The sequence below is a fragment of the Megalobrama amblycephala genome, linkage group LG18 (assembly GCF_018812025.1).
Source record: "Megalobrama amblycephala isolate DHTTF-2021 linkage group LG18, ASM1881202v1, whole genome shotgun sequence".
In the NCBI taxonomy this organism is placed as follows: domain Eukaryota; kingdom Metazoa; phylum Chordata; class Actinopteri; order Cypriniformes; family Xenocyprididae; genus Megalobrama; species Megalobrama amblycephala.
In genome coordinates this window covers 16,443,266-16,469,876 of record NC_063061.1, presented here as the reverse complement: position 1 = coordinate 16,469,876, position 26,611 = coordinate 16,443,266, and the positions used below count along the sequence as shown (strand labels likewise).

General features: G+C 37.9%; 2 protein-coding genes across 11 annotated transcripts in view; both read left to right on the top strand.

The window, feature by feature from the left end:
- The window catches only part of nrg2a (neuregulin 2a), a 115,307-nt gene extending 89,552 nt beyond the window's left edge, over positions 1-25,755 (top strand). For 2 of the 10 annotated variants that reach the window (XM_048166123.1, XM_048166133.1), the window contains exons 5-11: positions 907-965; positions 8,281-8,304; positions 11,569-11,671; positions 14,640-14,775; positions 14,868-14,995; positions 17,915-18,139; positions 22,368-25,755. In XM_048166123.1, the coding sequence (XP_048022080.1) occupies positions 907-965; positions 8,281-8,304; positions 11,569-11,671; positions 14,640-14,775; positions 14,868-14,995; positions 17,915-18,139; positions 22,368-23,019 (1,327 nt within the window). In that variant the 3' untranslated portion in view covers positions 23,020-25,755. Of the gene's footprint in view, positions 1-517; positions 595-906; positions 966-8,280; positions 8,305-11,568; positions 11,672-14,639; positions 14,776-14,867; positions 14,996-17,914; positions 18,140-22,367 lie in introns of all 10 variants that reach the window. The other 8 variants (XM_048166125.1, XM_048166127.1, XM_048166128.1 and 5 more) reach the window with 8 other exon arrangements.
- LOC125252666 (serine/threonine-protein kinase pim-2-like) overlaps positions 1-26,611 on the top strand; it is a 681,247-nt gene that overhangs the window by 616,948 nt on the left and 37,688 nt on the right. The gene's annotated exons all lie outside the window — the stretch shown is intronic.

Below are 26,611 nucleotides of genomic sequence, written 5' to 3'. Positions count from 1 at the left end.
ATAGATAATATTAAGAAATATTTCTTGAGCAGCAGATCAGCATATTAGAATGATTTCTGAAGGATCATGTGACACTGAAGACTGGAATAATGATGCTTTGCATCACAGGAATAAAGTACATAAATTAAAATATATTCAAATAGAAAGGTTGTTTTTAATTTGTAATAAAATGTCACCTGTTTTTATAACTGTATTTTTCATTAAATAAATGCAGCCTTAATTGGTGAGAATAAGAGACTTCTTTCAAAAACATTAAACATCAAACTACGGTTGTGTAAATTCATGGTATTCTCTGAGAATTTTTTACACTAAAATGATCTTGTTTTGACTGATAGTTGATTCTCAAGCCATCATTTGTTTCTGAAGAGCACTTTCTGAATTATTTTTGTCTTGTTTTCTAAATAGCTGCCCTTCAAATGATTGTGTGGACGTGTTTCTGACATTTCTGTGCATAATATCTTCTGTGTGTGTGTGTATTTTGTGCATATCTGTGTTTCATCACCTCTCCTTCCCCCAGATGTCCGGATGGATACTTCGGCCAGCGGTGCTTGCAGACAGAGCCCAAGCGGTTATACATGCCCAAACCTAATAAAAGTATGTTGACTTGAGATGCACAGCAGCAAACAGAGGACCGGCTGTCACTGAGTTACCACTGTTGTCTCTCCTTTACCTCCTTCCGCATCCCAAGGCTTGCTGGCTTAAGTCTGTCCTGAAATAGACACAGTGGTGCCTCAGTGGGATCCTCTGCTTCTGCTGTACATAATTATGCTGTTGTCCTAATGTTCTCTCTGCTTTCTTTTCCCCCCTCTCTCTCTCTCTTGCTTTCACTCTCTCTTTCTCTTGCATTTTTTCTCTCTGCTCGACACTCTCTCCCTCTCTCTCTATGGTTTTGTCTCTTTCCATCAGGTGTCCAAATGACTTTACTGGTGATCGCTGTCAAACCTACGTTATGGCCAGTTTCTACCGTATGTCCATTTCTTCTTCTGTCTGTCTGTCTGTCTGTCAGTCTGGTTTGCATGCTGAAACTGGAGATGTGGAATGTGGTTCTGTAATGGTTATTAATCTACTTCCTGTTTTAACAAATGCATTTTTTTTAACAAATATTGAGTTTTATTTGGTCCATTGTGTCATTCACCCCCTGCGTCATCATTACATTATCTCTTAACATGATCAATGATGCATGTTTGATTGCATGTTCTTTATTAAATTGAAAAGTAACTTATTCATAATCATAATAGCAATAAAACACCCCAAATATGCTGCATCATTCCTTAACATATACAACAGAAATATAGTTACTGTCAATTTACTAACCATAAACACATGCTATAGAGTGTCTAAATAGAACATAATATGTCACAAACATGTGACTGGTCAACTAATAATTTAGATAAAAATGGCACAATAGCGATCGCAAAATAGGAGCTAATATTTTGATTCTTTAAAAATGTCGATAATAACAAAAAATAAGCCTTCCTATTAAGGATGCACAGTCATCTAATACTCACTTAAGGTAAACCTTTAAAAACTCTAGTAATTTAAATGTAATCATTAGTAAATCTTTAAATGAATATTCATTTATCATGCTACATGTTATAACATTGTGACACCTTCACATAGCATTTAAAATGATCAATTTTAGTTTTTAGTTTTTTTTTTAGAATTTAGCGTATTATAGGACTTTAATCACACTCAATTCAATTTAATCAATATGCAGTTCAATTAACAGTAAAATTTCCATCAAACTGAACTGAATAATCCTTACACCATGTCCTAACCAGATGCGCTGCGACACGCAATACCTTTTCTATGTTAATTGGCGTTTTTGTCCTAACTAGCTGCGAAGGCGACGTGCAACGATTCTATTTTAGAAATTGTTTCGATTTTTCGGCGACGTCGTGGCTGGAACAATAACACACGGTATGGCAATGATAATCTCAGGTAATGTTTATGTGCTTTTTTAATGTTAAAAGCATGTAATGTGACTTTGAATATCATTTTGTGCCGTACTAAAAGCAACAATAATAGAGTGGTGCAGGTATGACATCACTTTGTAGGCAAAACCCGGAAGCGAGTTAGCATTTTAGCACTTCCGGTTTCATCACCCTAAAGTCTATGGGTTTTTTGAATGGGTTTTTGCTAAATCGCCTGAAATAAGGTCTGTGGTTAACAACGCCTCTAAATATTTTCACGTTTTGATCTATGACATAAAACACACCAGTTTTCTAACATTTTTGGACAAAACGAATGGACAGCATTTCTCATGAAAAAGTGTGTGTATTCATACACAGCACAGATCATAATCAGCGAGCATGTTTTTAAATAAAGTTTTTTTTTTTTTTTTAAAGTTTGAGGAAGCTTGGTGGTGGTGACGTTGATCCACGACCATGGTGATGTAGTCCGTTTATAGCCTACTGTTAGCTTTTTATATCTGACGACTTTATTTAGGCTTCAAAATGTATAAATGTTGTGTTAACTTGTAAAGATTATCTTGATAGACAAAACGAGTAAGTGTCATAACCCTTTGTTAAACACAGAGCTTATTTTTTTGTGATTTTCCAAAAGTCAATGGGAAAAATGTTCCCCTTAGTTATTGTTGCTTTGTCCGACAAGCCACTGCTGTCACACCACACAGAGTAAAAAATACATTGCGGAGCAAAGAGGATACTAACAAGTACGTCGATAGACAAGACAGAGCAGGTTGTTACTTATGATATTAAAGAAAGTTCCAGCTTTCAAACTGTGTAATTTTTTTAAGAAATTCAAACAATAAATACCGTTTTGTGGCTTTTTAACGTGTTGTGACAGATTGCTGTAGCGCCTCAGCTCAAGCGACTCGTAAACTGATTTATAGCATCAAATAAACATGAATGAACTTGAGAAGGAATTTTGTTTAAAATGCGGAAAGGCGTAAATACACACCATTTTTTAAGTTCAAGTCCACCGAGGTTAATCTCTTAACTCCTGACTGCTTTGTCTGACAAAATGGTGGATTCTGCGTTATGATTGGTTAGATCGCTTGTCAATCAAACTCCCAGCGAAGGGTCAATTCACCACAGATCTTGAAATTAAGCAAATGGAAACAAAAATGTTCAAACTGTGAATAAACAAGTGTATTCTATGACAAAGATTGTTTTAGCATCTCAGTATGTATTTTTAATGTTTAAATGTTTAAATTGTGTAATATTTGTGAATTTGATTATGTACTTATCCCTTGAGTGCCATCAAGGTTAATCTCTAGTGCCTTGCACTTGCAGCAAGATGCACACTCTGTTCTGATTGGCTGTGGTTTTTGATTGATTTTGTCGCATCTCGTAGTCGCGTCGCATCTGGTGTGGACAGACCAATTGCCTATCATTGGAATCTTATCATATTATGTATTTTATTTGAATAATTAAACAATTCTTAATCAATTATTCAATTAAATACCTAAGAATTATTCAATTTGCCGGAATTTTACTATTAATTAAATTGAGTAAATCTTTTTTTTTTTAAAAAGGCTTAAACATTTTTGACTGCAGTTATTGGCTAAAACATGAAAATAGTTATCGGCTTGAATTTTAACATTGATGCATCACTAGTTCCTATGTTTCAAACAGTGGAGCATGAGGCTAGCAACGCAAAGGTCTTAGGTTTGATTCTCGGGGAATATATGAACGGTTAATCCTTGCATGCAACATAAGCTGCTTTCAAATGCATATAAATGATTTTTCTACTAAATTGTATATTACATGTATTTCAAATTATTATTGAGTTCTGCAATTTCATAATTAGTTTGAGCATTCATATCAGATCAAATGAAATAGGCTGTACAAGTTTGATGACAACCTCAGTTTTTCGCATGATCAACGATTTGTCGTTATAGATTTAGCAATAGCCTATGCTGCCATTGTTAGTTCAAAGTTAAAAAAAAATACAAGGACAGATTTTTGTATCATTTAAAAGTAATCTGCATACAATACATCGTTCTGTAGTTTGACAAAAGAGTGCAGTGTAAAACAAGAACGCTTTGCAATGTACCACCATTGTTTCCCTCGCACAATCCCGTCACAAATCCCCTCACACCCCACAGTTCAAAAATCCACCCCTTAATTATGCTGTGAAATTAAACAGCTCCACTTCCCCGAGGTGACACATTTTAACCGTATAAGGCTACACCTCGGCGTCTCCACCGAACATGTCCATCAACTTCAGAATAACACCTAGATTAGAGGGAGGCGCAGGGATCACTACACCTGACAGCTCATGCCTGTGAGCTATTGGCTCCCGCTTGAGTCCGCATAGTGCGTATAATCAAGCCTTTGTGCTCTCGAAAGTGTTCCTGCGCTTCCGTTGTTTACATTTTACCATGACCTTAATCTCAACATGTATTTATTAGTTTTTAAAAAGACAAGATGTATAGTACAACATGAAAGATTGATGTTAACAAAATTAACCGAAGGAAAGCCTACAAAGTTGCATGTAGATCGGAATATACTTCCACACTGTATAAAAGGAATAATTTATGAAGTATACTCAAAGTGGTGCAAAACAAGAAAAATTATATTTTGACACATGCACTATAACCTGTGTCATGTAATGGCATGATTTATAAACCTGGAGTACCTATATCAGGACAGAGGATCAAGTCTTTGCACGGGTGGATTGTTAGCTTTTCCACAGTCAACAACCAGGCTTCCTTTGCGTGCTTTGTGGCGCTGTTCGGTTTGGGAGGTCTGGAAATGATTGTCTGTCAACATTAGATGTTGAAACAATGCAGGTACTGAGGCTTTTAGACCTGAGGAAATGTAAATAGCATAAATGTAGCTCAATAGATGCATGTACATACAAGCAGGTTGAGGAAAAATGACTTTGGCACCAGGGAGACTGGGTAAAAGAGAGAAATGAAGGTGTCCCCCATCTTAGTGCATTGTAGGAATATTCCAACACAGAGAACATGTGACAAAATGTCTGTTTCAGAAATTCTACATGCAACGGCCAGCTGTAATTACCAGTTTGCAGGTTGCGCGTGAGGCCAGACATGTTCACAGAGCTGTCGTCCCTGAGAGAAAGTGATTTTCTGTCACTTTCTGTTCAACTCGCTGTTGAGAGAATTGTAATCGCTCTACCAATTAGAGTCATAGTAGAGAGCTAAAATGTTAGCTGATCTCTGGTAGAAGCACTGCAACACCTCTGGGGCTTTTAGACTAGGATCCCTGGGAAGAGAATTATTTATTTATTTATCCATTTTTTATATTACATGTCATCTGTGTAAATATATGTCATTTTTATAAACACTCTGGAATAGATCATCCAAAAAATAAAACTGATTTACTCTCATGAAATGCTAATGCTAACATAAAAGAAGAAATTTTAAAAAATGTCCAAGCTGCTTTTGACCATAATAGCACATTGGACACTTAAACATGGGCAGATGAGCTCCATAACTAACTAAAAGTCACTTTTTTTTAAAAAGTCCGATCACACCGATCAGGCATAACATTATGACCACTGACAGGTGAAGTGAATAACACTGATTATCTCTTCATCATGCCACCTGTTACAAGGGTGGGATATATTAGGCAGCAAGTGAACATTTTGTCCTCCAAAGCTGATGTTAGAAGCAGGAAAAATGGGCAAGCGTAAGGATTTGAGTGAGTTTGACAAGAGCCAAATTGTGATGGCTAGATGACTGGGACAGAGCATCTCCAAAACTGCAGCTCTTGTGGGGTGTTCCTGGTCTGCAGTGGTCAGGATCTATCAAAAGTGGTCCAAGGAAGGAACAGTGGTGGACCGGTGACAGGGTCATGGGCGGCCAAGGCTCACTGATGCATTAGGGGAGCGAAGGCTGGCCCGTGTGGTCCGATCCAACAGATGAGCTACTGTAGCTCAAATTGCTCAAGAAGTTAATGCTGGTTCTGATAGAAAGGTGTCAGAATACACAGTGCATCGCAGTTTGTTGCGTAAGGGGCTGCATAGCTGCAGACCAGTCAGGGTGCCCATGCTGACCCCTGTCCAGCTCTGAAAGCACCAACAGTGGGCACAAGAGCATCAGAACTTGAACACAGAGCAATGTATGAAGGTGGCCTGGTCTGATGAATCACGTTTCTTTTACATCACGTGGATGGCTGGGTGTGTGCGTCGCTTACCTGGGGAACACATGGCACCAGGATGCACTATGGGAAGAAGGAAAGCTGGCAGTGTGATGCTTTGGGCAGTGTTCTGCTGGGAAACCTTGGGTCCTGCCATCCATGTGGATGTTACTTTGACACGTACCACCTACCTAAGCATTGTTGCAGACCATGCACACCCTTTCATGGAAACGGTATTCCCTGGTGGCTGTGGCCTCTTTCAGCAGGATAATGTGCCCTGACACAAAGCAAAAAATGGTTCAGGAATGGTTTGAGGAACACAATAATGAGTTTGAGGTGTTGACTTGGCCTCCAAATTCCCCAGATCTCAATCCAGTCGAGTGGGATGTGCTGAACAAACAAGTCCGATCCATGGAGGCCCCACCTCACAACTTACAGGACTTAAAGGATCTGCTGCTAACATCTTGGTGCCAGATACCACAGCACACCTTCAGGGGTCTAGTGGAGTCCATGCCTTGATGGGTCATGGCTGTTTAGGCAGCAAAAGGGGGACCAACACAATATTAGGAAGGTGGTCATAATTTTATGCCTGATCGATGAGTGTGTATATATATATATATATATATATATATATATATATATTTTTTTTTTTTTTTTTTTTATTAAATAGTAAAAATGAAGAAGCTCAGTCATCTGTCTGTGAAAGTATGTTGTCATGACAACAGTGGGAATTTCCTGCAGCTAATATTAGGCAGGTGAGCTGCCCAGAAAAGTGCTCGTCGCTCATCCATTAATTCAAATAATCTAATTATCCTGATCGCAGGGCCCTTTGTGTGAGAACATATTTTGATGCCATTATCAGCTACAGTACATCACCAGTTATGACAAGCAAACTTCTGCAATTAAGGCCACGATGACTGCATTTTCGGTATCTGAATAGACAACTAAAGAAAATAACATGCAATTTACTAGAGGTTTTGACAAAATGTTAAAACGTTAAACGTTAATTTATTCTGAATCATTTAAAAAAACGGATTGAATGAATGATTCAATGACTTACTCATAAACACCTGTTTCATTACCAGATAACAAATCTCTTGAATGAATGATTCAATGACAAATACATTTTTAACAGTCATTTGTCGCCACCTACTGGTTTAATCTATACAATCATTATTTGAAGCGGCATGTTACTTTCAAAACGTTATTTACTCTGTTGATCGCTACCATAGACATCAGTGTTTATATCTGAGTTATAAACTTTTATCCCAGTACTTCAGTGATAATATGAATATTTGTAACACAGAAATAATGATACTGTGTGTTTCATACCTATAGGCTACATGACATCTGCTCTCTCTGGCTCAGCAGCAGCGCCAACGCAGATTTCGTTGTCATTCAGAAATGAGATCGCTTTGTGTCTGAATCGAGTTTGTGATCTTTTAATGATTAATCAAGCAGGTCTAATAGGCTATAAAAAACACCTAAATTGATTTGTCTAGCCATGATATTTGCTGCATAGCGCATGTTTTACTAATATACACATCCCAGAGTGTAAATAGCATCTTGCCATTAACAATTAACATAAACATGCATCAAATTGTTTTTATGAATAATATCAGCTGTCTGTGTGCCCCACAGGTAAGACACATCAGAGATATTTTAATTGTACAGCTCGAACACTTGAATGTTTACTTGCATTCTTGCATACTTGCTGTTTTTTTGTAGTATAACAATAATTATATTAATGATAGAGATGAAATAACACCCCTAAAATAACATAAATGAAAGTGTCTAACAATGTGCCCTGACATTACCCCACAATGACATGAATTCATAAAATAAAATCTACTAACCTAGCTGCTCGTTTTAAAATCTCAGATCCTAATCCATGCAATAAATACCGAAATAAACTACTAGTCTGATGATTTTGATTATAATTCTTTTTTATTACTCGCAATTTTCTCTTACCCATTAATCCGAGTCTGTCTTCTAGAAACTCATATTTCAGACATGCTCTAACCTGCATTATCTAACCACTTATACTCTTTCACATTTTAGTATCTGCATGATGTGTCCACAATGTGACTTTCATAATGCCCATATGTGTTCCTGTGTATGGTGGGATATCTCTCTCTTAAATCTTGTTCTTGTTTTTCCTCTCTGTTTTTGTTTTTTGCTCCTCAATATCAACTCTTTGCACTGGCAGAGTCTCTTGGGATTGAATTTATGGGTATGGACCAATCCTTCATTCCGATTTCCAGATTGAACTGTGTAGCTCTCATTCCATTTGACACACCTCCATAGCCTCTCTCTGATGGACTCTAAAGCAAATGAACAAATTGATTAACAAATAAATCTGTCAATCAGCCGTTGCTCTGTATAGTAGCCCCTCTTTCCAAGAGTCAGCATGGGAATCGTTATCTGCAGCCCTCGTCTCGTCACAGTGGGATTTTAAGGCTTTGTTCAGACAGGCAGAAAAAATCGGATCCGACTCAAATCCGTTTTGGAAAAAAACAACATGAATCTAATGTTTGTAAACATCCATATGTGGTCTGAAATCCGATTAAAACCAGATTTTTTTTTGGAATGTGATCGTCTGAACGATCATATCAGAGTTCAAATGTTTTTTTCTGTCATTCATGACATGACGCACATGTAACATCATACAGATTGTACAATATTAAATGGAATTTGCTCGTTCCTCCTTTAGTGAACTATGTGACATTCACTATACAGGAATGAGTGGACAAATCAGTGGTTTTGGGCACAGTATGCCTGACATTTGTACTCTTAGTTGTTAGAAAAGAAAGTATGTGGCAACCGATACACATATAGTCACTATTTGAACAATTGGATCCAATTTTATCCCTTGCAAAAATTGCAAAAGATCAAAATTGATAAATTAATTCAATTTGCTAAGTCTAAGAAGCTTCAGTCAGCTTACTGTTTTACCAATTTAAAATTAGTCGTAAATTTTCTAGCAGTCCAAGAAATGTTGCCAAAACAATTTTACTGTGAGCATTTAACAGCGTGCGTAGTTAGTTCGAGTTTTACGTAGGACTTTAGACAACCGTATATTTTGTTGAATTGGTTGGAACGACATAAAGAGTCGGCAAATGAGTCAGTTTTTTATCATCATCATGAAGATGTACACAGATTTCTTCAAGTGTATGCAGCTAGTCTCAGGTTCTTAAGGAGTTAGCAGTATGCGGGGGTGATTTGTGTAAACCTCTGTCAGTTTTACACACCAACTTGGTATTTACTGAACAGTAAACATAACAAGTGTGTAGCTTCAAGTAAATTTATGTGCACTGGAGTAGTACTAACATTGAATTTAATTATGTTATACCTGGAAAGCCTTGGCTCACGTTGATTCGAGTGTTCAGTTTCCCTTACACACGCACTTTTAGGATTTCCATTTTTTTTTTTTTCCCAGTATAAATTTATGTAACATTAAGACTTTCAGAGAATATAATTTCTCAATGTATTTATGGATTTCTTATTATTTTTACTGGAAAACAACAAAAATACTGAATAACTGAATTTTTGCAGTATACTTTTTGACATCAGGGATTGCAAAACTTTGACATAAAATCTGGTCATGTCCAGCTGTAACTTCTCCAGATGGTCTTTTACTGTACAGATGATTATGGTGACTTGACTTTCAACCCAATATGGATGAGTGCTGCAGATAAGAGTTCCCTTTTCTCAAACAAAACAGTTCCTTTACTTTCATTTTCTCCCCTTATTCTAATCTAAGTTCTTCTCCCTGTTCCATCTGGCCTCTTTCCTGTTGTCTTTGCCGAATTATTTTTTCCCTTTATTTCTATCCTCGCACGCTACTTTGCCATTCTTCTGCTTCGCCGGTGCGATTTCTGCAGCTGTATTTGATAATGGTTCAAATTAAATGCAGTTTCTGTTCTTAATTTTGCCAGGCTTGAACAAACTCAATCCTAGTGCCCTAGCATGCCAAACTGCATTAGTACCATAATTAGGTTGTTTATATGACCTCTCCCAATCGTCTGTTCTTTGCTTACAAAAACAGCCTCTGTTTTTCCTTGAAAATGATCCATTTTACGGTATGTGTAAACTACGCTCTCTATGAAGTCACGTTGTGTGCTTAAATCACAAACTCAGCTCTGTTCCTACTAGCACAGATGAGGCCCTTCAGAAATAATGTTCTCCTCCTCGCTCTGAGCGAACGACAGCTGGATTATTTCATTATTGATTATGAAATATTTCTCCCCTAACTAGCCCCCATCCCTCTCGGACACACATTCTCTTCCTTTTGGAAGGTCTGTGAGACCAAACCAAGGCCCATTTCCAAGGAAAAGGCAGAAGGCTGGATATAGTCTGTGATTTGATATTTGAAAAACATGTCCTTTTGAATTGTACGCAACATTCGGTTTTAAAACAAGTTATGCTTGTTCTACAGCATGTGTGGCATAATGTTGAATACCACCAAAAATAATTCAAATTATCTCGTTTTGTTAAAAATGCCAAATTTGAGGTTGCAGTGAGGCACTTATAATGGAAGTAAATGGGGCCAATTTTTGGAGAACTTAAAAGCAGAAGCTTATAATGTTATAAAAGCACATATTATCATTATTTTTTATTTTTTTAAGTGTGTATTTGAGCTGTAAAACTGTTTAAATCACTCCTACAGTAAGTTTATTAAATCTAAAATCATGTTATCATATAATGTTTATATTATATTGGGACCATACTATTGAAACAGTGTGTATTTTAACGTTTAAGTACCTCACTGCAGAGATTTTTGCCTTTTTTAACTATTTTTTGTGGTAATCAATATTTTAGCACAAAAAATGCTGTCAAATGAGCTTAACTTGTACTGTATCCAAAAGATTCATTTAAAGCTTGCTAAGAATCCTTGCTTTAATTGGCTATGAATACATAAACTATAACTGACCAAGCCAAACAAAGACCCTGATGATTATATCTGTGCCTCCATGTAATTGCCTCTTAAACCAATTTGCCTTGTATATTCATCCACATTTCAATTGTCCTCTTGATATGCTGTTTGAGCTTGTAAATTGAGCTGAAGTACGATGCCCCCCAGTGGAGGAAGGCATCCATGGACTCTCAGAAATCATCAGTGCCTATTGGGAGATTGTTCAGACAGACCGTTTTCCTCACGTCCACGATAATGATACGCATTATTCCTCGTGCAAGCAGTTTCCACTGCTGAGCTGGTCCATTAGAGCCCATGTAGAGGCCTGAGCCTCGTTCCCATCTCACGATTAATCCTCATATCCACGCTGTTAATGAGAGCGTACGGGATCTGAGTCATGCTAAATGCCCGATAGGAAGAACATGTTAATCCGGCCCGTACATGATATATCTCAGATTTCAACACTATGAAATGAAAGAGGATCACAGCAGCAGTAGGAACTGTTTATGAGAGAGTTTAGCAACAGTTGTAGTTTTAAATGAGACTGATTGTTGTTCTCTGGTTGTGTGTGACAATGTGCAGAGGCAGAGGAGCTCTATCAGAAGAGAGTCCTGACAATCACCGGCATCTGTGTGGCTCTTTTGGTGGTGGGCATAGTCTGTGTGGTGGCCTACTGCAAAACCAAGTAAGTATGAGGCAAAATACAGCGATATAAACTTCTTTTAGAAATGAAATTCTTAATATGTTACTGTAGCAGTAATAAATAATGGTGCCCAAAGTCATTTTTTGACTTACAGTCAAACCACAAATTAATATTTTTGATATATTTTTACTAGTGGGTGCAGGACACTATAGTTCATTTATGTAAGTGGGGAAAGCAATATAAACAGTGACATATTATACCCAAAAATTCTTCATACAGTGGACTACCAGTAAAATTGATAAAAATTTGGAACCAAAAATTATTCAGAGACTTTGACCTGACCATGTTTTGCTTAAGTGTTATCTGACATAATTAAAGGTGCCCTAGAATTAAAAATTGAATTTACCTTGGCATAGTTGAATAACAAGAGTTCAGTACATGGAAAAGACATACGGTGAGTCTCAAACTCCATTGTTTCATCCTTCTTATATAAATCTCATTTGTTTAAAAGACCTCCGAAGAACAGGAGAATCTCAACATAACACCGACTGTTACGTAACAGTCGGGGTGTACGCCCCCAATATTTGCATATGCCAGCCCATGTTCCCAACATTATAAAAGGCATTAGACAAGGGCAGCCAGTATTAATGTCTGGATCTATGCACAGCTGAATCATCAGACTAGGTAAGCAAGCAAGAACAATAGCGAAAAATGGCAGATGGAGCGATAATAACTGACATGATCCATGATATCATGATATTTTTAGTGATATTTGTGAATTGTCTTTCTAAATGTTTCGTTAGCATGTTGCTAATGTAGGCTACTGTTGGTTAAAGTTACCATCGTTTATTACTGTATTCACGGAGACAAGAGCCGTCGCTATTTTCATTTTTAAACACTTGCAGTCTGTATAATTCATAAACACAACTTCATTCTTTATAAATCTCTCCAACAGTGTGTAATGTTAGCTTTAGCCACGGAGCACTATCAAACTCATTCAGAATCAAATATAAAAACCCAAATAAATACTATACTCACATGACCCGAAGCATGCATGCAGCATACATGACGAACATCTTATAAAGATCCATTTGAGGGTTATATTAGCTGTGTGAACTTTGTAAATGGGAGCAGGGAGCATGAGATTTAAAGGGCCAGCAGCCCCTGAATCGGTGCATAGTTAATTATGCCCCAAAATAGGCAGTTAAAAAAATTAATTAAAAAAAATCTATGGGGTATTTTGAGCTGAAACTTCACAGACACATTCAGGGGACACCTTAGACTTATATTACATCTTGTAAAAAAACATTCGATGGCACCTTTAAGATTATTTTTTTCTGACACTTTAACTCTAAGATCTTGTCATAGATTGTTTTTTAATATAGTGAATAAACTGTAATAATGAATTAAATGTTCAAGTTGTCTGAATACATTTTGGTTTGACTGTAGACTGGCCTCAAAAAGATTCTTTTTCTATTTCAGTTGTGTGACAAATTTCTCCCAACACTGAAATCACATGTTATGAATTAAGATTAATTCAAGTATTTAATTAAAATCAAATAAAAGTATGAACTTGTATGAAATTTTGGGGTCGGTAAGTAACTTATGCTCTCCAAGGTTGCATTTATTTGATAAAAAAATAGTTAAAAATAATACTTATAATCAATATTAGAACTCAAAATAATTATTCCTGTGATGCTGACATTTTCAGCATCATTACTCCAGTCTTCAGTGTCACATGATCCTTCAGAAATCATTCTAATATGCTGATTTGCTGCTCAAGAAACAGTTCTTATCATCAATATTGAAAACTTTTTTTTGTGGAAACTGCGATGAATAGATTTTTTTTTTTTTGATGAATAGAAAGTTCAAAAAAACATCATTTATTTTAAAACTGAAATATTTTGTAACATTATAAATGTCTTTATTGAAATTTAGATATTTTTTTTGCTTCTTTCCTGAATTAATCTATTCATTTAAATAAAAAAAATTTTACTGGCTGCAAACTTTTGAACAGTAGTGTATCGTGTAAGCGGCTTCGGTGCCCAATATTGTTTTATTAATTTGTGCGTTTCACTCAGCAATGTTAAGTTGACTGAACAAACACTTGTTAAGTAAAGCTGACAATACTCATTTTTAGTAGAAACAACTCTGTGAAATTAAGTTCATGTAGTTCCGTGTGTTTTTTTAAATAATGTGAACAAGGATGTTTGAGTGAAACTAACAACAGTGAAAGTTCATTTTTTTTTGAGTGAAAACAAAATTAATGTTTTAAAAAATATGGTTTGGTAAATGGTAAAGCTACATTTGAAGACTTCAGATGCAAAAGCCTGTAAGTGTCATTTGAAATTTTCTTCTAAAATTAGTGTTTTTATCAGGCTCCTATGTTAAGGTTCAGTAATTTCACTTTAATGGCAATCAATAAGTCCTTTTCATTGCTGTTAAAGTGAAATAACGGAACATAAACATAGGAAAGAAGAAATTTTCAGACGGTACTTAGAGGTTTTTGCAATGGAACTCTTCATTTGCTTTGGCATTAACTAATTTTATACAAAATTAAACATAATTAAGTAAATGCATTTTAAATATTTTGCTAGGAAGGTTTTTGAGTGTATTTGGACTCTAAAGACTTAAAAAAAATGAATAAATGAATTTTACATTACATAATAAAATATCAATTAAAATGGAATTTAATTAAAAGAAAGAGAGCACTTTTCAAACTTAAAAAAAAAAAAAACTGTCTAGCATCATTCTTTTGCAGATGCCAATCGGTTTAATATTTTATTATCTAATATTTATATCTATTTTTTTTTGTGTGGCTTAAGTGGCCAAATACATTTTGGTGCTACTATGCAGTACAATAAATAAATAAATAAATATAACTTTGCTTAAAATCAGCATTAAATCCAGCAGCAGCATCGAGCGTTAGTTCCATAGTGAGCTTTTAAATGTGACGTGATGACTGTGACTCTGAGCCGATGTCTGAGTGAGTGACACTGCCTCACTGTAGCCTCCCCCCCAGGAAACAGAGGAAGAAGATGCACAATCATCTGAGGCAGAACATTTATGTGGATCATCCCAACCGAAACCTGGCCAACGGACCCAATCACCCAGGCCCAGGTCCTGAGGAGATACCCATGGTAGATGTACGTCACTCTTCTTAATAAAATCAGATTGGTTGTGATGTAATATCTTCTTTGGGTTACAAAAGGGCTCTATTTTTCTTTCCCAAATGCAGTATATCTCCAAAAATGTACCGGCAACTGAGAGAGTCATTAGACACGGAGCAGAGGCACCTTTTCCTGGCAGCCGGCAGTCTTCCAGATCCCACAACTCCTCCACCCGGGCTCATTCCTCCACTCACAGGTACATTCCTGACGACGTGGAATGTTTGACCACAAATGAGCAGAGGATTTGTGTGTGGACTCATCATAGTCAGGGGTTATGCCCCATGTCATATGTCTGTTTTCATCCCATTCAGCATTTTTTCCCCTTCCATTCACCCACTAGATGTGGAATCCGAGGCAGACAGCCATTATTCACCCCTTTTAGAATCAAGCCACAGGTGTGAGTGAGTGAGTGCAGAGAAACTCAAAGGTTATCACCTCGCAGGGCTCCAACTTCATGCTTTTCACTCAAACTGATTCTTACACACATATGGGTTAAACCAGTGGTTCTCAGTTTGTTCTGTCATGATCCTTTTCAAACGAGAACAACCTTTGTTTGCGCCTAACATTTTCACTTTCCGTAATCAGCCAACAGTATTGTTGCCAAATGTGTACTTGTTGAATAATATTTGGCAGATGGTTATTTCTCAAAAAGCAAATTAGGTTTTATTGAGGAAAAAAAAGCTACATCCGTCTGCCAGTTTTTCAGTTATGTATTGATAACGTTGACAAAACAAAAAACAAAAAAAAAACAAAAAAACAGAAAACTATGCTTTGTCAGTTTTCACTGTTGTGAATAATGAATAGCCTAAAACTTGAAAAAAAGAAAAGAAAAGAATGAACTTACTGTCAGTGGATCTACTTTATCTTTTGTGAAGTTTGTGTTGCCTTTTGCCATAATTTATTCACCATCCTTGCAGTGTTTTTAGCATTAACTAAAACATTTTTGTTAATTGAAACAAAGCTGAAATAAAATAAAATGTAAATATTAGATGAAAAACTTAAACTAAACAAAAATGAGAAATATTGCCTGGCAACTAAATGAAATTAGCTGAAATAAAAATAACATTTACATTTATGATTGAGTTCAACCTTGAGTGAATTTACATTCCGCCGACAAGCTACATTGAGTTAGAGGAACTTAATAATTTGTAGCAAAAACACAATTTTTTAAGTTGATTAAATTATTACATTTTTAAGCTGAAACCAATTCATCTTATCTAGTTCAAATCAACAGCTATTATAGCACATAGCTATATTATAGCTAACACAACGTATTTAACAAGTTAGATATTACTTGTCACTGGCATTAGCGCAGTCATTGCTTATAGAGTCAATGTAGTTTTTACCTTCATGTGTCTACTCTTCAGCACAATGGTAACCACAAAACCTTCAACGTTAGAGAAACTTTATATTACAAATGATTTTAAGTTGATGTAATGATCAACATTATTATGTCAACAGAACTCAACAAAATAATGTTTGCAACTTAAAAGGTTTTTATTAACCCTTAAATGCATGACTGTTTCGCCAATCATTCTTACATATTCGGGTCTTTATCGACCCAGATCAATATCTAACACGGAAGGATCTCTACCTGTCGTGATAATATAAAACTCCTCTGATATTAGAGTAACAATTACAGAAGAATAAAATACAGCATATTTTGTTACCTTTTGGAGCTTGAAAGGGCTCCGTTTGAGCAGATGTTTTATGCCATCATCACTGTCCTCATCAGAGCTCATTTCCCAGTGAATTCAGCAAATAATAGGCTATTTTTATGTTTGAGGTCACGAATATGAGCCCATTCGCGATCTCAAACGTATTCTCAAAACTATAATTTTCAACATCTTCAAAATCAATATTTCGATCTCTAACAGCTTTACCAGATCCATGCAGTAACAGTTAGTCATATTTGATTGCGTTCAGTACTTGCTCTGCAGTAAATCGCTGAGCCATTTCATGTTTGTTTTATTATTTCGTTTTCTGTCTGAATGAGTCGTCACTTCAGCATTGTGTATCAGACATTGCCACCTTGTGGAATAAAGGTGAATTGCACTTTTTTCCATCATCTAAGATTCAATTATTGTTGTGCAGAAAAAATATACGTACATTCATACACACCTCGGGTCGTTAGCGACCCTATACAATTTTTACACAAAATGAATGCAAAAATAGGCATTCTTTTATAATTTTATGTTTTTTTTTTTTTGTTATATTCTTTATAATAAATTGATTGAGGAATACCAAGAAGGTTGATGTATAACTTTAAAAAATGAACGAGGAGGAGGGTAGTGAATGATGTCCCGGGTCACTAAAGACCCGAGGTATGCATTTAAGGGTTAAAACAATAAATTAGAATTAGGATTTTTAACTTGCAACCATGCATTTATTTAAAGGGTTAGTTCACCCAAAAATGTAAATAATGTAATTTATTACTCACCCTCGTGTCGTTTCAAACCCGTAAGACCTTCGTTCATCTTCGGAACACAAATTATGATCTTTTTGATGAAGTCTGAGAGGTTTCTGTTCCTCCATAGAGATCCAACGCAACTACCACTCCAAGGTCCAAAGAAGGTAGTAATGACATTATTAAAGTACTCCATGTGACTCCAGTGGCTTAAACTCAGTTTTATGAAGTGACGTGAGTGCTTTGTTTGCACAAAAAAAACACAATTTATTATAATTTACTTCATCAAAAAGGTCTTAATTTGTGTTCCGAAGATGAACAAAGGTCTTACAGATGTAGAAGGACACGAGGGTGAGTAATTAATGACAGAATTTTCATTTTTGGGTGAACTAACCCTTTAAGTAGTGGTAACAGGTCCCCTGAATTACTTTTTAGATTGTGCATTGCATTCCTTGTACACATTTTCTTATTAGTGACATGAGAGGATTGTGTCCAACTGTCCAGCTCCAAAAAATTCCATGAAAGTAGTCCATATGACTGAGTCGCTTCAGTCTTATGAAGACAAAGGAAATCTAAGAACTAAGAACAAGCCTCCCGTCCCCCCACACTTTGAGAACCACTGGGTTAAACTTCTTGTGCGCTTTTTCTGTCCTGCTTTCTTTCCTTCCTTTTTCTTTCATTCTTTTTCTCTCTTTCTGTCCTTCTCAGACATGAAGGGAGAACGTGGAGTCTGGAGCGAACAGACAGCGTCCTCTCCGACTGTCCTTCCGGCATGATGTCGTCCTCAGTGGGGACCAGTAAATGCAACAGTCCTGCGTGCATGGAGGCGCGGGCCAGACGTGCCGCACACTGTGGCTTTACTGAGCCCCACCGGCCGGCCCTGCAGTATGGCGACTCTTTCGACTCGCTTGGGGACTCTCCGCATAGCGACAGGTGCGCAGGAGCGCCCCCTCTCTGCAGCCATGGCACTGAGAACCATTTTAGTGTGTGCAGTAAGACTCTGCATTTCAGTGCATCGTCTCCTTTACCCCCGGAGACTGGCATGGGTGGCGTGAAAGATTCAATAGCAAATTTCACTGCACGTACCGTCAGGGTTTGGGGTGTTTGGGAGGGTTTGTTGTGGTCTGTCCTATAATCATTTGATAAATGTTAATTAAAAAATATATATATTTCAGAATATTTATATTTTCAGAATATATATATATAATTAAAAACACAAAAAATATTAAAATTTTATATATATATAAAATTACATATTAAAATATTAATAAAATGGAATATATATTTCATTATATAATATAAAAATGTTATATACTATAAACACATACATATACATATATATATATATATATATATATATATATATACACACACATATATCATACATTTTATATATATAATAAAAACGTACAAAAATAAAAGTATAAATACATTTAAATTATAATTATATTGTATATTTGTATTTTTATAATATAAATATTTTTTCATAAATATAACAAACATGCAAATATTTAGTTTATTGTGCTGCGTCAGTCACTAGCTCTTCTGATCAAAAACTCTCCCAATAAGAAAGCTGACCCCTCAAAACTCACTGTATAAATCACACACTGCGTACCATGACGAATATAATACTAAAATTCATTGCGCAAATCGTGCAGATGCTCTGGCCCAGCTGAGAGTGTCAGAGAGGGAGTCAGGGTCAAGCAAAACTTTGCTGCTCCAGATACGCAGTATTTGTATCAAGGCAGAGAGAATCTAGCCCACGGCCAGCTGTATTTACAGTTATCTCTCGCCTGCGAAACGCCCACACCACCATGTAAGGGCCAAAACAGGAGAATTTATACCGTGAGGGGTTCATTAAGTCAACAAGAGTCGAACAACACGTTATCTCAGGGGTGAAACAGGTCTCTGGTGTTCTGCTCTGTGCTATTTCCCTCTCTACCTTCTCTCCTCCTCTGCAGCTGACTGAGCTGTTGTGCATACGGCTATCTGCCCTCAGGCTCTGAAAAACTGTGACCGAGCAGCCAGTGTTAATTTATCTGCTCCAGTTTGACTGTGGCCTCCTCTCTCAGGGCAGGCTCACTTTAATTCACACAGCACAGGCCAAAGGAACAAACGCAGATAGGGCCTTTTTTTCTGTCAAAGGCATCAGGGAAAATTACCCGCTTACATGATTAACTGTAGCATGATACACGCTAACGGAAGGGAACTCGTAAGGCAAGCTTTGTCATCAATCTGGTGGCGTGCTGCAGTAACAATGCTAAGCCTAGACTGGGAGGTTTGACGGGGCATCATTTGTTCCTGTGGCATGCATGTCTGCAGTCATTTGCTATTGAGCTTTCAGCCGCCGCGTCTTAGTGTGCATACTATCATTTTTCTAGTGCCATAGCAAGGTGGGCGTAAATTGCAAAAATACAAAACAGGAGCACTGCGAATGAGCAGCTAACATAGAACAGGGATCCCACACCTTTAGACACCATGATGTTCATACTGCAGTACGAATTTTAATCATTTTAGAGAGGTTGCACTCAAAAAAGCAATTTCTAGTCAGCAGTTCAAAATATATATATATATATATATATATTCAGAAATTTCCATAACTTTTTAGGATTTAATGAATTTCATAATTTTTCCAGGCCTGAAAATCACAATTTTAAAAATCCAGTTTTTCAATAAATGTGGGAACTCTGAAAGAGGTTCTCAACCTTGAGGTCGCCCATATGGGGTCAGGCGCAGGAGATTTCTACGAACCGTATATAACTTATTTGTGCTATATAATCTTTTTAGCATACGTTTAATATTCAGTAATTAGACCTATTGAATATATTCTTCTGTGCTTAAAATATGAAATATTACTTTTTGTTTTAAATTTTCATTCAAATTTATGGAACCCCGCACATGACATACAAAAATATATATTATATCGTGGCCACAAATTAAAACTTTGGTAAACGGCGGGAACAAATTATTATATTACTTAAAACGAAGGAACGAATTAGTAAAATGTGCTGCCGTGTTAAAGATGCAGTGTGTAAATTTTAGCAGCATCTAGCGGTGAGGTTGCAAACTGCAACCAATGGCGCTCACCCCTCCCTTTCGAAGCAAAATAGAGAAGCTACGGTGGCCGTCTGGCCGACACAAGTCAAAGATGTCATCGTCTGATGATGCGTTCACACCAGACGCAAATGAAGTGTTAAGCGTGAGTGAGTTACATGTTAAGTCAATGCAAAGACGCGAATAGACATCCTGTGGCGTGATTTGCGCGAATGACGCGGTGCAAATTGAGTGTTTCGGGCGTTTGACGCGCGTAACGCGTGAACCACGCAAGTTGAAAAATCAGAACTTGGGCGAAAATTCACGCCGCGTTAACCAATCAGGAGCTTGCTCTAGTAGTGACGTGATTACGACATAGCGAGCGGAGGCAGAAATCCAAAACAACAATGGAGGACAAAATCATCGTCGCTGTACGATACATCTTTGTACTTTTATAGAAACAGGAATAAAAAGGATCTTGCTTGGAAGAAAGTGAGTGAGGAGGTCGGACAATCTGGTAAGTTGTAAAAAACGCTCTTTACTCAATTTGAGATATATATATATATAATATATATATATATATATATATATATATATATATATATATATACACACATATTGAGACTACAAGCTAGCTAAATCCAGTAAATTGAGCTTATTCGCCGTATTTTACAACTACTTTCCCGCTGACGAGTTGATGTGTTTATTCAGAGGAAGTGTGCAGAAACGAGACTGGAGCCGCCTGGCAGAAGCCCCTCTCATGATACGAATTTGTGTCTGTTGTGAAGTGAATTTCACGCGCAAATGAAGCGAGTAAACTCAAAATGTTCAAGCGTCCAACTATGCGTGAATAGTCGCGTTTAATTCGCGCAAGTCGCGTCTGGTGTGAACGACCCATGAGACAGCAGAGAGTACGTTAGCCAGTCAAGCAATGAGGTTTCTTCTTACTTCTAACAAAGAATGGTCTCTGCTTCTAATAAACCAGATGACTACTACTACTTCTACTACTACTTCTTTGTGCGTATTCAACTTAGTGATTATGCAAGCTGCCTCTAAAAACACAAATAATTTAGAAGAAGAACAACATGATGAAACAAGCTCTGTAGAGTGTTTGTCCGTTTAGGGCTGCTGTATAAACATGTCTGCGCAAAATTACGACTTGACATGGAGGGGGGACCCTAACTCTTGTATGTTATGTTCATTATGTAAGGTCTTTATATACCACTGAAAACATAGTTATGTATATTATATTGCATTTCTGTCAGTAGATCCTCCCAAATTTTACACATTGCACCTTTAATTCGTGGCCAATTAATGTGTGTGGCTCCGTACTATGATATTAAAAATAAATACATAAATTGTACATAATATGTATACATTACTGTTCATAAGATTGAGGTCCGTAAGAATTTTTTTTAAAGAATGCAATACTTTTATTCAGCAAGGATGCATTAAACTGATCAAAAGTGACAGCGAAGTCTTTTACATTGTTACAAAGATTTATATTTGCTGGGTTTTTTTAACTTTCTTTTCATCAAAGAATTCTGGAACAAAATGTATCATGGCTTCCACAAAAATATTAAGCAGTTTTCAACATTAATAAAAAGAAATGTTTCTTTAGCACCAAAACAGCATATCAGAATGATGGTGAAAATTCAGCTTCACCATCACAAGAATAAATTACATTTTTAAAATATATTAAAAGTTAAATATCAAATCGTAATAATATTTCACAATATTACTGTTTTACTGTATTTTTGATCAAATAAATGCAGCCTTGGTGACCATAAGAGACTTAAAAACCTTCAAACTTTTGAATTGTAGTATACAGTACATTATTTATAGATCCAACTTGGATGGACAGCAGAGAAGAAATGCCCAGTGAAAAGGCATTTAGCCTTAAGAATGTGATTTAGCATTTTCTGAGATCCTAAATGATGAGTGAATGTCAGAACTGTAAAAGGTTGAGAACCCCTGAATGCAACTTTTTATCTCGGTGGTGGGTCCCTTCACATTTATCTGTACTTAAAACGTTTGACTAATGTGCATATCTGTTCCACACAACCTTCTTTTCTCCCGCTCTTCTTCCTCTCTCTGTCTCGCTCTCCCTGTCCTTCTCTCGCCACAGGTACGTGTCAGCGCTGACCACGCCAGCTCGCCTGTCTCCCGTGGACTTCCATTACTCACTGCCCCCGCAGGTGCCTACCTTCCAGATCACGTCTCCCAACGCCAGCCACGCCATGTCTCTGCCCCCCGCCGCACACGCTCCCTACCCGCCGGAGGAGGACCAGCCGCTGCTGCGACGCTACCAGGTGCCGCTGCACGAGGCGCGGGGCCACGAGCCCTACCGGCAGCAGCAGCGCGGCAGCTACCTGCGAGACAGCACGGGCAGCCTTCCCTCCAGCCCCTACCGGCTGGCTCAGGAGGAAGAGTACGAAAGCACCCAGGAGTACCTCTCCTCGATGGAGCAACCAAAGAGAAGCAGTCGGCGTTGGCGCAGGTCCAGACTCAATGGCCACGTGGCGCCACGCGGCTACCAACCGTCCCGAGACTTGGGCTCGCGCAGCTGCCTGTCAGACAGTGATTCGGAGGAGGAGGAAGGTGAGAGCACGCCATTCCTCAGTATGCAGAACATGAACGCCGCCGAGCCCTCCGCCCTCTACAGGCCCGTGCCCGACACGCGGACTTCTCACGCCCAGAGCGGGCGGCACGGGCCTCGTGCCAACACACAGACCAGACTGACGCACTCGCGCTCCAAACTGGACAATGCACCCCACTAGAGAGACCACCACCTATCCACAAAAATCGATCTACTATAGACATGCACCTATAAGAAATATTTTTATTTTATATAACTGACAGATATTATAAACAAATGAAATATTTATTTTCATTTTAGCAAAAGTTGTCTACTAGTTAACAGCAAAGACTTTTTTTATAGGGAAAACTCTATTTATATGTACATTTTGATTTACAGCATAAAAAAGATGTGCCAATTTTTTCACAACTTAAAAAAAAAAAATAGAGTAATATTGTGGTGCCTTTTGCTGTATGCTGATGCCAGAGGGCCAGTGGAGTTTTTTGTAGCCTTTCTTATACGGACGCCTCATTTTTTATACTCGTTTACTCTTTTGTTGTCTCTTTTTGGCCTTTTTTTTTTTTCTTTCCTTTCCTTTCAAGGTTGTGTTTTTTGGGAGCTGACCCTCATTTGAACTGTGACATCCCCCCTCCACCGTCATGCAATATAAACCACTCTAACATAAGGTGTATGTTTACATGAATTTGATCCACAGAGATGTTTTATGATCATGTTGCTTTGCCAACAGGAAATCAATGACAAATGTAATCTGGGGTTCGGAAAAAAAAAGTAGTGTGCGTGTGTGCGAGAATGTGAATGACCAAACGCGAGAGGCCTCGAAATGACTGTGGCTCTGAGAAATATGCTGCTGTTGTCTAGAGTTACGCATGTGGGCACCTGATGTCGTCTTACAGATGCACTGCCTTGACTTGCTTTGCATCCCTACAGGGTAAGGTTTGTCACACGGGAGCCTTCTTTTTCCAAAGGAGATTGTGGGTTAAATGTGAGGGGGCCGTGGGCCGGGCTGTCAGTGCTAATAGCTTTTGACAGATAACAAAGAAATAAAGAACATATAGTCTCTCCCACTCAACCCACTTTCCCGTCACTCAGTCGAGTCGCCCTCATTATCAGCACATCCATCTGGTTAGAGTGGCCAGCGGGAGAAATAGACGGGAGGAATGGAAGGCCTCACAGCGTCTCAGGACTTCATTCCACTCCACATCTTCCTCTAGCGCAGGACTGAAGAGAGACTGACACCAGGCTGATGGATGCATCCACTCCATCGTTTGGTCCTGGTACTTTGGGACAACAAGAGTAAAGGGGCTGTTCACACGGGACACATTCTTTTCTTTGTTTGATGCATTCCATTCGACATCAGATGTGGGATATTCCTACTTTATATTTCCGAACTGTGATCATAAATGCCCAACCCTTGAAATATGATGCATAAAGAAACAAAATTGCAATTTTGGAAACTGATATATGTGCACACTCTAAATAACAGAATAAACACACACACATAGATCAGTATCAGTTAAAAATGAAAATTAAAGGATGAATCAAATGAATCTGGGGATGGGATGAACATATTTACATTTTGCAACAATGGGTTGAGTTATGAGACTTCTGTTTAATTCTCGTCCTGTGTGAACGGCCCTGAAAAGTTTCTGTGCAGGATACACAATCATGTACACACACAAACACAGTCTCAAATGACAAGACAAATAGCTGTGAAAATTATTAGGGGTCATTAAAATGCCAAAATATGCAAACTTTATATTCTACTTGCGTTCTAATGCGTTTCATTTTTAGTGTGTAATGTGGAGGCTGTTTGTTCACTGTTTTTTTTTTTTAACTTCAGGTCATTTTTTTCATTAGGTCCATATATTTCATAATTATTTAATATATTCACAGTTACTCTGTAAGACACCAAATAGTGCAAGTCATTGTAATTATTATTTTATCATTACTTTTCATATTCGACTCCATTTTAAAGCACTCATTGGGCCCGAACCAAACTAGAAACAGCTGCACTGACTAACTCTGTTTGGATGGAAATGCTCCTACATTAACAACTAGTCAGTGTCAATAAGCCTGAGATGAAGTGTACTAAAATCAGCTGTTTTTTAATTCTTCACCTTCTATAAAGAGTGTCCACAGTCAGCATCAGCTTTCCACCTTGTTGAGAAGATGTAAAGAATAATAGTGTTGAGGGAGGTGAACTCTATTGGGTTAGGCACAGAAAATCGACACCAAAAAACGGAGGAAGATTAGAACTAGACAGTTACGTGCTCAATGTTTTCGTGCACTTCTTCCATAAAGGAGATGAGTTGTGATTATTTTGGTGAAAAAACAAAACAAAACAACAATATACATGTTAAATCCTGAGGGGTTTAATGCTGTATTATGACAGCACAACGAAATATCATTTTTTATTTTAAATGAAGGGATGTTTTGTTTGAAGTTTGAGCAGAAATACTTTAGATCCCCTACCTTTCTTCCTTACATTTCGGGTCTTATTTGTATGTTTGAGAAATGCCAAAAAGACAGTGCTCTAGTTAGTTTAATGTGATATCTCTACTCAACCTCTTGACGGTTATGTCTTGCCAGTTTATTTCTACTTTTTCGTTTCCCCCGCTTGAAACGTCTAAACACCTCCTCACCTCTGCATGTCCTTGTGGTCAAGGTTAGATGGGTGCATGGTACAAGCAGCAGATGATTTGTTTTCCTCAAGTCAGTGGAAGTGTGTTTTTTTTTAACATTCAGCAATAAAAAAAGGAATCTTTTCCCCCACCATGTCCATTCTTGGAAAATGCTAGAGGATTTTAAAAAGTGAGACAAACACACGCGGCTGTCATAGATTGTAAAAATAAAATGAAACCACCTGTTCATATGAGAAAATAAATCTTTCTTGGTATCATTTTGGCACATGCCCATATCTGACCTGTTGTCTGTCTCGTCTGTTCACATTCATCCTGCCTGTCACTAAATTATGCCTCCTGCCTGATTACTGGTCTACCTGAGCATGAAATGATGCGATACAAGCCACATACACCATAAGTGCAGAAGGCGAGTGTTCGTTGTCCAAGCGGTCCTGCAGAAACGATAAAACGACTGACACAGGGCAAGTCACTGGGTCCTCATTATGCGTCTTGCACCAGTCCACAAACACCTTCCATTTTATGAGCATACAGGCACCTATTAGAAGGGACCCTAGCCTCTGCTATAGTATTCATCACCCTTTGCGACACACCTGGCTCAACACCGTATCCCCTCGGGGGAGCGCGTTAGGGAAAAGAACAGCAGGCAACGCGTGTTTTCTTCTAATGCAAACAAATCTATCTCCGCCTCCCTGAACAGGCTCCAAATTAGCTGTACCATCTGGGGATGCAGCCGCCACACTCCCAATGGACTATACCCTCCCTGGACAGCATGACTGCCCTGCCATTTAGGTAACCAGGGATGTAGACTGCCCTGATGGAAAGAAGATTTGCAGAGGTCTAAGTGGTTTATATGCCATGACTTCTGCACTCTTGTCCATGCACCAAAGGCTGGTCTGCCACCACTCAGGGCTCCTCAGCGGGTTGACGATGTATCTGTTGTGACCACCATCCTTCCTACCATTCTGCCCATCAAGGCTCCGCAGTCATAGATTCCACTGTCGAACCAGGGGGCTAAAGTACTCACGCAGGTGTGAGTCACCAAAAAGTGCATCTGGCACCTCCGCCACACATTGTGTGGCACACAGGCATTCAGCCACAGCTGAAGGGATCTCATATATAGCAGACCCAGGT